At 44.1% G+C, this 12,682-nt stretch overlaps 1 protein-coding gene across 3 annotated transcripts in view; it reads left to right on the top strand.

The window, feature by feature from the left end:
* The first annotated feature begins 1,547 nt into the window (after nt 1–1,547).
* OLA1 (Obg like ATPase 1) overlaps nt 1,548–12,682 on the top strand; it is a 171,481-nt gene continuing 160,346 nt past the window's right edge. For 2 of the 3 annotated variants that reach the window (XM_025404193.1, XM_025404192.1), the window contains exons 1-2: nt 1,548–1,788; nt 3,396–3,496. In XM_025404193.1, coding sequence (XP_025259978.1) covers nt 3,396–3,496 — 101 coding nt within the window. In that variant the 5' untranslated portion in view covers nt 1,548–1,788. The remainder of the gene's footprint in view (nt 1,789–3,395; nt 3,497–12,682) is intronic. The other variant, XM_025404191.1, reaches the window with a different exon arrangement.

Below are 12,682 nucleotides of genomic sequence, written 5' to 3'. Positions count from 1 at the left end.
TGGCCAAAAGACAGTGATACGTTGAAGATGATTCTAGTACTCCATGACTGGGGAACATCTTCAATCAGTATTGGAGTGGCTGGTTGCTGGGCAGAGACGGCTCTCTGGGATTCTTGAGCTTTTTTTTTTTGAGATGGAGTCTTGCTCTGTTGCTTAGGCTGGAGAGCTCTCAGGCTCATTATGCTCTCACCTCTCACCTTAGTGTAGAGAGAGAAAAACATCTGATACAGGTGATCATAGCTCACTGCAGCCTTGAGCTCTCAGGCTCAAGCCGTCCTCTCACCTCAGCCTCCTGAGAAGCTGGGACTACAGGTATGTGCCACCAATCCCAGCTAATTTTTTTTTGTTTTTATTGGTAGAGATGGTGTCTCACCACGTTGTCCAGGTTGTTCTCCAACTCCTAGGCTCAACTGGTCCTCCTATCTTGGCCTCCCAAAGTGCTGGGATTACGGCCAGATTTTCAGTTAGATTGGGGTTTGAAATATGCTGCTGCCATGTGCTAGCTGTGTGACTTCATCCATATTAATCAACCTTTCTGATATTGTTCCCTCACTTGTAACATGAGGATAGCAACCAGTTTATATCCTTTAATATTAATAGCAACTAATCCCTTTAAAAGGAGCTTCTAGTGTCACAATTTTTGGACAGGTATTATATTCATTACAACAAATACCTGAATGGCATCTGAAGGCCATGACCTAAATGAAAGAATTCCTTCTCCAGTGGCTCTCATGGTGTTGACATGGTGTGGGTGAGATGGGATGAAATCCTAATATTAACAACAGAGACTATTCACAAGCCTTTTCTGTATGTGCTGGGTACTGTTGTTACGAGCTCAACACGCATTGTCTCATTTTATCCTCACACGAATAACCTCATAAGGTGGTCTCAATAGCCTCATTTTATCCAGAACGAAACAGAAGTACAGCGAAGTTAATTTGTCTAGGGTCACACAGTCAATGAGTGGCGGAATCCAGACTGGAAATCCCCCAATTTCAAAGGCACCTGCTCTCAACCACCAAGAGGAAAAGGGAGGAAATTGGCTCAATTAAACGCATTCTGTGATCCAGTACCTGTGTGCGACGCTTTAACTATAAGGCGAGGAAGAAATCCTTAGACTAAAGTTTCCCTTAGCCCCTTTTCCTTCAAGAACGTTTAGTTAACAGCTTATCTCCGCACGGACTGAGCGAATAAAGTTATAGGAAAAGGGAGATGGGCTAGCGGCCACGCGGTCCCCGGGGCTGGTGTGGCTGTTTGCCTGACTTCAGGCGCCCCGGATCTCCCGGAGGGAAGTCAGGGCCCAAGGCGCTTCGCAGTCCGGCTGGGGAAGCGCGGGGCTGCAGGCCCGCGAGTGAACATGAGCAGGTAACCCAGGCCGCGCAGCCGGGCGGAAGCGGAGACCTAGAACCGAGAAGCCCATGCGCTAAAGCAGAAGACTAGAGCTCCCGGGAATGGCCTCGTCAGCACCTTGCCCCTCTCCAGCCCTCGCGTCAGTCGCGAGGCTCCTCCCACCCTGGGCTCCTCCGGCCCTGCTCCCGCCTCCCCGGCCTGTCGGGCCAATGGGCGGGGCGCGCGGGCAAAGCGGGGAGGGGCGGGGCCCATGGCCTGCGCGCAGGTGCCGCTCGGCGCCCGGCCCGCCCGTTCCGCCGCTGCCGCCGCCGTCGTGCGTGCTGCTCGGCGGATGGGCCGGGCCTGCGTTCTCTCCTCCTTCCTCCCCGCCTCCGGCTGCCGGCAGGACCTTTCTCTAGCTGCCGCTGGGACCCCGTGTCATCGCCTAGGCCGAGCACGGTGAGGCCCTCAGGGAGCCCGGGGGCGCGATCTCTGCCAGGTCTTCGGTGCCCGGGCTCATTGCCCTGAGGCTGGCGCGAGGCCCGGGCTCAGTGGCCAAGATGGGGCCAGGGCAGCGGGTGGCGTGGGGGTGTGTGGATGAATGAGGCGCTGTCGGACTAGGCCGCGAGTCGGGAGATCGGCCTAACCTCACGCGGGAAAACCCTGGGGAAAGCCTTCTCCCGAGGCCGGGACGCCCGGTGACCCCGTCCGGAGAGGAGGATGGGGGTGGGGCCCACTTTGGGTGGGCTGCCGGCCACCCCTCGGTAGGCCAGAGGACCCGACAGGCGCTGTTCATGTGTCTGTTCTTTGGAGGCCTGGGGGTTGGCCAGGAACAGGTGTCAGGACGCTGAGAAGGGAAATTCCTGGCGCTCGGGGTCAGGGATCAGAGGCTGGAATACTACTACGAGGGCTTGGCCCCAGCGTGGTCCTAGGAGATACAACTCTCAGCCAGAATACAGGGACAGTTTTAGTTCCCAGCTTCTGAGACGTGAGCTTAGCGGTCCTTGTGATTTCACTTTGCAGTACAAGAGTGGGACTAATTCTGCACGCATGATTTGGAGACAGAACTAGTAAGGGACAGAGAAAGTTTCTACTTGTAAATAAAAAGTTCCATCGATTAATTTACGATTAGAAATAGTAACCATAGTGTAGATTATGGAGGTTGCTTATGAGGACTGATGAGCCGTACCTTCAGTGCCAAAGGTGGCAGGGACTTGGTGGAAGGACCGCAGTATCTGGTGGGTGTTCATCTATGTGAAAATGGGGATTGTGGGCGAATGGGAAGGATAAGATTCCAGATTATAGAGGAATGGTTTTGTGTGAAGGGTGACTTGGTTGCTGGTGGTTCCAGATGGAATTTTCTTTGACTCTCATCTATGTACGTGCTTCCAAATGCTTTCATTCATATAACCATGTATCAGGTTAAGAAATAAAGTGTTTTGTGAGCAGTCTGGATGGAAGATTGGTAGCTAAACTCTTAGTTTATCTTTGATTCCTGGTGCCACAAAGATTTTATTTATTTATTTGAAACAGGGCCTCGCTTTGTCGCTCAGGCAGAGCCCAGGGGCGTGATCTCCGCGCAGTGCAACCTCCGCCTCTCGGGTTCAAGCAGTTCTCTAGCTTCAGCCTCCCGAGTAGCTGGAATTACAGGCACGCGCCCCCACGGCCAGCTAATTTTTTGTATTTTTTTTTAGTAGAGACGAGGTTTCTCCCTGTTGGCCAGGCTGGTCTCGACTCCCAGTCTCAAGCAATCTGTCCACCTCGGTCTCCCAAAGTGCTGGGATTACAGCGCCTGAGCCACTGTGCCTGGCCCAACAAATATTGATTTTAGATCAGTCTTTCTGGGACTTCTCAATAGCGACTTTTTTGACAACAGATAGGTTTACAGAACTTTTAAAAAATTTTTGCTAAAAAAAGGATTTAGCTCTGTGTTAGTTTTGGATCGCTATATAAAGTATGTTTTGTTCTTAATCTTAATTCAATAATGTATTTTATATGATGACATGTGTTTTGGGTCCATGTGGATAGTAAAAAGTTTTGTTCATATGTTTGCTTTGGTATTTCAGATGCCCCCTAAAAAGGGAGGTGACGGAATTAAACCACCCCCAATCATTGGAAGATTTGGAACCTCACTGAAAATTGGTATTGTTGGATTGCCAAATGTTGGGTAGGTGAACGCTGGGGCTTTTCTGATTTTCATTCTGTAAATATTTTGGGTCCTATTGTAGAAATGGGAACCGTGAGGTAATTAAAATTTAAGTTGAAGAAAAGAGGCCAGGAAGCTGGACTATTAATGTTGCAAAATTAGGCTTTAGTTTAGATGTATTTTATTGATTTCAGGGCTGGTTGGCTATGTGTGGTACCTACCTAGGCTGGCTACCGGAGGCCGTGCAGTAGGATGCTTTAGGAAATCGATTTGAAAGCTCCACTAAAAGCTTGATGGAGAAGGGGGTGACAGTTTTAGATTTCGTAGTGGAACTTGGTAGGTAAAAGCGTTGCTGTTATAAAGTGTCTAAATCTGAAAGTTCTGAGAGCAGAAATTTGAGTTTTTGTAATGTTTTCTTTTCTTTTTCTTTTTTTTTTTTTGAGACAGAGTCTCAATCTGTCACCCAGGCTGGAATGCAGTGGCATGATCTTGACTCACTGCAACCTCTGCCTCCTGGGTTCAAGTGATTCTCCTGTCTCAGTTTCCTGAGTAGCTGGGATTACAGGCACGCACCACCACGCCCAGCTAATTTTTGAATTTTTAGTAGAAACAGGGTTTCATCATGTTGGCCAGTCTGGTCTCGAACTCCCGACCTCAGATGATCCGCCTGCCTCAGCCTCCCAGAGTGCTGCGATTACAGGCATGAGCCACTGAGCCTGGCTGTAATGTTTTCAAAATTACAGTGAATTGAGTATTTGCAAATAAGAAAGTGATAGTAAATACATGTGGGGTTTATCATAAATCTATACACATGCAACTTAAGTGTTTAAAGTCTTTTTTTTTTTTTTTTTTTTTGAGACGGAGTCTTGCTCTGTTGCCCAGGCTGGAGTGCAGTGGCATGGTCTTGGCTCACTGCAGCCTCTGCCTCCCTGGTTCCAGCAATTATCCTGCCTCGGCCTCCTGGGTAGCTGGGATTACAGGCACGTGCCACCACGCCCGGCTAATTTTTGTAATTTTAGTAGAGACGGGGTTTCACCATGTTGGCCAGGCTGATCTTGAACTCCTGGCCTCAAGTGATCTGCCTGCGTTGGCTTCCCAAAGTGCTGGGATTAAAGGCGTGAGCCACCGTGCCCGGCCCAAGTCTTCCTTTTTCATTATTTAATCTTTCACTAACCTTAAAATATAAAACATCTCAAAAGTGATTAGGGTGTACTAATAGGTAACAGATTCAGTGTGGATTTGTGAGATCAAGGGTGGCCTTTTAGATTCGTGGCAAGTAGGACAATCATGTTCTTAGGTATTCCGAGGAGCCCCTGTCATAAGGATTCCTCAATGAATAGAGCATGGTGTGACCAAGTGAGGCATGTCTTAAATTCATGTCATGTAAAACATGAGCAAGTGTGACTGTCCTGATTTCAGTCTTTCGTGGAGCTTGAAGAGGTTTTCATTTTGAAGGGGTTTCCTGCTGTGAGATAGTCTGCTTGCAGAGTAAGACTAAGTAGAGAGTCGAAATGTAAGCAAAACAAATAATTAATCAAAGTACTGTAGGGTGCTATCAATAAACGAGAAAGCAAGGTATGATCATTATGTATGTTGTGAGCTTTATTGCACTAGTAAGGAAGATATAGTTTTTAGATATTGACATACTTCTCATTCTAGAATTGTTGCAGTTACTACAACTTGATTTTAACTGGGACTATATTAAAATGGGCCATATTAAGTGTTTTCTCTTCATATAGGCAACCTTCTGTATCTGTGGTTTCACATCCTTGGACTCAACCAATCTCAAATCAAAAATATTTTTTAAAAAATTGGCTGGGCATGGTGGTTCACGCCTATAATCTCAGCACTTTGGGAGGCCGAGGTGGCTGGATCACTTGAAGTCAGGAGCTTGAAACCAGCCTGACCAACATGGTGAAACCCCGTCTCTACTTAAAAAAAAAAAAAAAAAAAAAAATTAGCCAGGCATGGTGGCAGGAGCCTGTAATTCCAGATACTCGGGAAGCTGGGGCAGGAGAATAGCTTGAGCCCGGCAGGGCAGAGGTTGCAGTGAGCCAAGATCCTGCCAGTGCACCCCAGTCTGGGCAACAGAGCGAGACTCTGTCCCAAAAAAAAATTTTTTTTAATTAAATAAAAAATGACAATACAGGCTGGGCGCGGTGGCTCAAGCCTGTAATCCCAGCACTTTGGGAGGCCGAGACGGTGGATCACAAGGTCAGGAGATCGAGACCATCCTGGCTAACACGGTGAAACCCCATCTCTACTAAAAAATACAAAAAACTAGCCTAGCAAGGTGGCGGGCGCCTGTAGTCCCAGCTACTCGGGAAGCTGAGGCAGGAGAATGGTGTGAACCTGGGAGGCGAAGCTTGCGGTGAGCTGAGATCCGGCCACTGCACTCCAGCCTGGGCAACGGAGCGAGACTCCTATAAAAAATACAGTAAACAACTATTTACCTATCAATTACATTGCATTAGGTATTGTACTACACCATTGTATATAAGGGACTTGATCTGCTGGAATCTTAGAACCAATCCCCTGCAGCTATGGAGGGATAACCATATAAGCTTTTTAGTCATAAAGCATAATGAAATTAATGTACGTGGAAATAACCTAAAAATATTTTATTATTCAGAATAAGTGTGCTGTTTACACTTTTAAATAAAATGCTTTCCCCACCCAGTGTCATTGAGGTATACTTCGCAAATAGTAAAATTCACTCATTTTAAAGGTACAGTTTAATGAGTTTTGGCAGTTGTATTTGGTTGTAAACACTACTTTTTGTAGAATGATCTTATTTCACACAACTGTATCAGGTAGGATTCTTTGTAAGCAACACAATTCTGGCTATTTTCAGCAAGAGAAAGAGGTTTATTGGAATAAGTGAATTAGGATCTGAACAGCCAGGCCTCAAGAGGGATAGGAGCCAAGTGGTGCTGGCAGAAATGGGTCCATGTGGAGCTCAGCCATGTGAATCCCTGGACTTCTGGGTGTTTCTCATTTCCTGTCTCTCCTGTAATTCCAATTCCTGAGTAAGGAAATCCAGCTGGACCTGTGTGCTTCTGTGTAGGTCTACAAGATAAAGATTGTGGGAGGGAGACAGTTCTCTAAAGGATGGCCTGCTGATCAAAAGTAAGGACATTCAGTACAAAACCATCTAGAGAATCTCTTGGTTTTTAGCTGGGTGAATAGGAAGGCTTACTTTTTAGTCTGCATAAGGCTGATGACCCAGAAACTTAGAGGTAATATTTATAGCGAATCAGATATTTATTGAACATTTACTATATGCCAGTCACTATTCTGAATGCTTTATATATATTATCTAATTAAGTGGTTTGACATTCCCCTCCATTACAATTTAAGTTCTGTGAAGGTACGGATTGTCTTGTTCTTGCTTATTGGTATATTTCTAGTGCCTAGACTGGTATTAGGAACATAGTAGATATTTAGTAATTGTTTGTTAATGGGACATGGTGTTAGGAACGTAGTAGATATTTAGTAATTATTTGTTAATGGGATACATATTTCCTCTTTGACGGCTGGGTGTAGATTTAGTGATAAAGAGACATGTTTTAGTTTTTGTTTTTTGAACAAGATTTCATTCTCTTGTCCAGGCTGGAGTGCAGTGGCATGATCATGGCTCACTGCAGCCTCAACCTCCCCGGCTCAAGCAGTCCTCTCATCTTAGCCTCCTGAATAGCTGGAACTGCAGGCACAAAAAAACACCATGCCTGGTTAATTTTCGTATTTTTTGTAGATGGGGTTTCACCATGCTGCCTTCAGGCTGGTTTCAAACTCCTGAGCTCAAGCGATCTGCCCGCCTCAGCCTCCAAAAACACGTCTCACATTAAAACATGTCTCCAGCTGGGCGCGGTGGCTCACACCTGTAATTCCAGCACTTTGGGAGGCTGAGGCAGGTGGATCATGAGGTCAGGAGTTCGAGACCAGCCTGACCAACATGGTGAAACCCCATCTCTACTAAAAATACAAAAATTAGCCGGGTGTGGTGGCAAGTGCCTGTAATCCCAGCTACTCAGGAGGCTGAGGCAGGAGAATTGCTTGAACCCGGGAGGCGGAGGTTGCAGTGAGCTGAGATTGCACTACTGCACTCTAGCCTGGGCAACAGAGCAAGACTCGGTCTGAAAAGAAAACAAAAAAACATGTCTCCTTGCCCGGCGTGTTGGCTCACGCCTGCTGGAATTACAGGTGTGAGCCACGGTGCCCGGCAAGGAGACATGTTTTAATGGCCTCTTTTAATGATGTTGAAAGAATGTGGAGATTTGGTTTGTAGTTCTGTACTGCTTTTTCTTACCCGAGTGACCCTTTATAAATGAGCTCCTGTTGGACCAATGTATTATTGTCGTTGTGAGGAGTAGAGAATACTGGGGGGAAGGTACATTTTGATACAGTATTCCAAACTACTTTATTTCTGTGAGGGATAGCTCTTCTTGTTGCTATGCACTGCATCAGATGGGATTAGATTCAATTAAGAGCATCAGAAAACCCCAGGTAACCAGTTGGTTTTTTTTCATGTAAAAAATGTACCTTTTACAGTCATAGATTGGTATAGTGGACCTGCTTTATGAAGTCCTCAGCAACCCATGGTCCTTTCACTTCACAACTTGGCAATCCCTAGGGTGTGGTGTCATTCTCATGGTCTAGGGCTAGGGTCCCTGAACCTCATGCTGGGGACTGGTACTGATCTGTGGCATGTGAGGAATCAGGCCGCATGGCAGGAGGTGGGCGGCAGGTGAGTGAGCATTCCCACCTTAGCTCCACCTCCGGTCAGGTCAGCAGCAGCATTAGATTCTCAGAGGAGTGTGGACCGTGTTGTGAACTGCACATGCAAGGGATCTAGGTTGCACGCTCCTTATGAGAACAAACTAAAGCCTGGTGATCTGAAATGGGGCAGTTTCATCCTGAAACCATCTCCCACACCCTTGGTCCATGGAAAAATTGGCTTCCATCAGCCAATTCATGGTCCAGTCCCTGGTGCCAAAAAGGTGGGCAGCTGCTGGTCTAAGGGGTGAATTCCAGGCAGCTGGTTATCCGAAGGGTCAAGGGGCCAAACTTGACTAGCAGCCTTTTTCCTGTAAACTGCCATACCATACTTCTGCCAACATCCCTTTGTCCAGAATTTAGTCACAAGAATTTAGTTGTGAGGAAGGCAAGGAAATGTAGTCTTTATTTTGACAGCCACATGTTCAGTTAAAAATTCTGTTATTCCTGGCTGGGCGCAGTGGCTCACGCCTGTAATACCAGCACTTTGGGAGGCCGAGGCAAGCAGATCACTTGAGGTCAGGAGTTTGAGACCAGGCTGGCCAACATGGTGAAACCCCATGTCTACTAAAAATACAAACATTAGCTGGGTGTGGTGGCACACGCCTGTAATCCCAGCTACTCGGGAGGTTGAGGCAGGAGAATGGCTTGAACCTGGGAGGCAGAGGTTGCAGTAAGCCAAGATTGCACCACTGCACTCCAACCTGGGCCACAGAGCACGACTCTGTCTTAAAAAAAAAAAAAAAAAAAAAAAAAAGATTATGCTGAAAGAAGGGGAAATGGATATTATGGACAACTAGTATACTCTGTTCAAACACTCACAAACTGCCCCAGGAGAGTAACTGTCTTGCTTAGCTGATCTTCTGGGAATGCATTTTGGTGTCCCTGCAAACTGCCTTCTCCCATTTTTCTACAAACCAGTCACAGCATCTGTAAAAGCCATTTACTATTGCTGAAGGAAAAGGTTGTAGAAAATGCTAAAAAAAAAAGCAAAAAAATCACAACAGAATTATCACCATTGTTTAGTTACCTATTATTGTGTAGCAAACCATTCCAAAAGTTGATGGCTTAAAATAGTAACAATTTTTATTGGTCCGGAATGTAGTGAGTTACATAGGTCTTCTGCCAGTCTCATTGGGATCCCTCATGTGACTGCATTCAGCCTGTGGCTAGTTGAGACTGGAAGATCCAAGATGGCCATTTTAACAGATCTGGGACCTTAGCAGGGTTGGCTGGAAGTCTGGGGCACTTCTCTTATATTTGGCCTTGTTCTCTTTCTAAATGGTCTCTAGATCAAGCTTCCTTATATCCTGGTGTCTGGCTCTTGAGAGAATGGAAGTGTGGCAGTGGCATAGCACACTTACACAGAAATCTTTTGGTCAAGGCAAGTCATCACACCAGCCCAGAGACTTGGGGAGAGGGGAAATAGACTCCACCTCTTGATGGGAGTAGTGACAAAAACTGTGTGGCCATCTTCAATCCACTGCAGTCCACTATTTTTCCTAATACAAAATACGTGATGCCTATGTGTTCCTACAAGTCTTCCTAGTTGATTCTTAGCTCACTTGTTTTTTAGAAGCTCCATTCTTGATTGCTCAAAGGAACTCACAGGAGGAAAATTATTCTCTAGGCTGCATATACCTGAACTGGTCCAGGTCAGAAACAGAGCAGATGAAAACTCCTGTCCTGATGGGTAGTGAGATCTCTGAATAGCCACTACACTCTAGCCTGGACAATATATGGAAAAAAAATTTCTTTTGAAATAATTTCATGCTTAAAAAATCTCACAGTTGCAAAAATAGTTTTAAAAATTCCAATTTATCTTCTGCTCGCATCCCCTAAGTGTTAAAATCTTGATAACTATAGTACGATGTTTCCTTAGTTTCCTTTAACCTGGAACACATTCTCAGTCTCTTTTTGTATTTGATGTCCTTGACACTTTTGAAGAGTACTGGCCAGTTATTGTGTAGAGCCCTCATTTGGGGTTTGTCTGATGTTTCCTCATGATTAATTTCAAATTATGTACTTTTGAACATAGGAGTGACATATGCTTTTTAATACAGTGTATTAGAAAGCACATGATGTTGATTTATCCATTTTTGGTGATGTTAACTTTGATTGCTCGTTGCTGTCTGACAGATTTCTTCACTGAAAGGGTTATTATTTTTCCCATTGCAATTAATAAGCATCTTGTAGGAGGTCCTTTGAAATTATGTACATATATTGTTTCTAATGCTTTTGCCCCCTAATTTTGGCATCTATTATTGATTCTTACTGAAACAGTTATTATGGTGGTGTTTGCCAAATGGTGATTAAAAAATATCCCTTATGTCTTCTACATTTAGAAGGAACAATTTATAGAAGGAACAATGGAAATTCTATTGTGTAAAACCCTATTGTACAAAAGAGTTTCCCATTTATTCATGTATTTGATTATAATTTATGTATATCAGTATAGATTCTTATTCTTTGGGTTATAATCCATTACTGTTGTTATTTTGGTGATTAGGAGCCTTTATGTTCACTTCTATTCCTTTTGACATGTCCTCTTTATTTTTTGAGTGCTTTCTACTTTCTGATACCACAGTACATTTCAGTTATATACAACATATTTTATATTTCAGTACAATATGTTATTTGTACTCTGTCTGCTTCAGCCTTAGGATACATAAATTTTTATTTAGACATATGATTTTATTTCTCTTAGGTATATATTTAGGAGTAGAATTTCTGGGTCATATGTGACTGTATATTTAACTATTGAGGACTGCCAAACTGTTTTCCAAAGTGGCTGCACCATTTTATATGCGCACAAGCATTGTATATGGGTTCCAATATTCCACATCCTTGTCAACACTTGTTGTTATCTTTTTTATTATAGCCAGGTTGTAAAGTTTTTGATTGTTTTTTCTGTTTTTTTTTTTTTTTTTTTTTTTTTGACACAGAGTCTCACTCTGTTGCCCAGGCTGGAGTTCTGTGGCACAGTCTTGGCTCACTGCAGCCTCCACCTCCCGGGTTCAAGTGATTCTCCTGTCTCAGCCTCCTGAGTAACTGGGATTATAGGTGTGCACCACCACTGGGTAATTTTTGTATTTTTAGTAGAGCCAGGGTTTCACCATGTTGACCAGACTGGTCTCAAACTCCTGACCTCAGGTGATCCACCTGCCTCAGCCTCCCAAAGTGCTGGGATTATAGGCATGAGCCACTGGGCCTGGCTAATTGGTGTTTTCTTGATGGCTGAGAATATTGACATCTTTTCATGTGCTTATGACTTCTTCATTTTGAAAGATATTTTCACTGGGTAGAATTCTAGGTTAACAGTTATTCTTCTAGCACTTTGAAGATAATCTTCTGCTTTATTCCCTTTCTGGGATGCCTATTACAGACAAGTGCTGCATAATGATGTTGGTCAATGACTGACTGCATATATGATGGAGGTCCCATAAGATTATAATGGAGGTGAAAATTTTCTACTACCTGGTGATATTGTAGTGCAAGGCATTACTCACATTTGCGGTGATGCTAGTGTAAACAAGCCTGGGCTGCCAGTCATATAAAAGTATAGCATATACAATTATGTACAGTGTATAATACTTGATAATAAACAACTGTGTTACTGGCTTATGTACTTACTATAGTTAATTTTTGTTTGTCTGTTTTTTGAGACAGAGTCTTGCTCTGTTGCCCAGGCTGGAGTGCAGTGGCCTGATCATAGCTTACTGTAGCCTAGAGCTCCTGGGCTCAAGCAATCCTCCTGCCTCAGCCACCTGAGTATAGCTGGGACTACACGCACACCCCGTCCCACCTGGGTAATTAAAAAAATACATACACTGTGGATTTTATGTTAAATGGGGACTTCTTGTGTTGCCTAGGCTGGTCTTGAACTCCTGGCTTCAAGCGATCTTTTTGCCTCAGCCTCTTTGTGCTGGGATTACAGGCATGAGCCTCCATGCCCAGCCTATACTGTAGTTTTTATTGTTACTTTAGAGTGTACTCTTTCTACTTACAAAAAACGAAGTAACTGTAAAACAGCCTTAGGCGTTCCTTCAGGAGGTATTCCAAAAGGAGGCATTATTATCAAAGGAGATGACAGCTCCACGTGCGTTATTGCCCCTAAAAACCTTCCTGTGGGACAAAATGTGTAGGTGGAAGACAGCGATATTGATGATCTGACTCTGTGTAGGCCTGGGTTAATGTATATGTTTATGTCTTGGTTTTTAACAAAAAAGTTTAAGAAAAGCACACATTTGAAAGATATAAAAAAGCATATGGAATAACGTATAAAGAAAAATATTTTTGTACAGCTATACAGTAATTTGTATTTTAAGCTGTTATTACAAAAGAGTCAATAAGTTAAAATAAAAGTTTATAAAGTAGAAAGTAATGGTAAGCTAAGGCTAAGTTATTGAAGAAAAATACCAAAAAATAATT

Source organism: Theropithecus gelada, chromosome 12, assembly GCF_003255815.1.
Source record: "Theropithecus gelada isolate Dixy chromosome 12, Tgel_1.0, whole genome shotgun sequence".
Lineage (NCBI taxonomy): Eukaryota > Metazoa > Chordata > Mammalia > Primates > Cercopithecidae > Theropithecus > Theropithecus gelada.
Note: the sequence above shows the minus strand (reverse complement) of the source record. Positions and strands in the feature narration are given on the sequence as shown.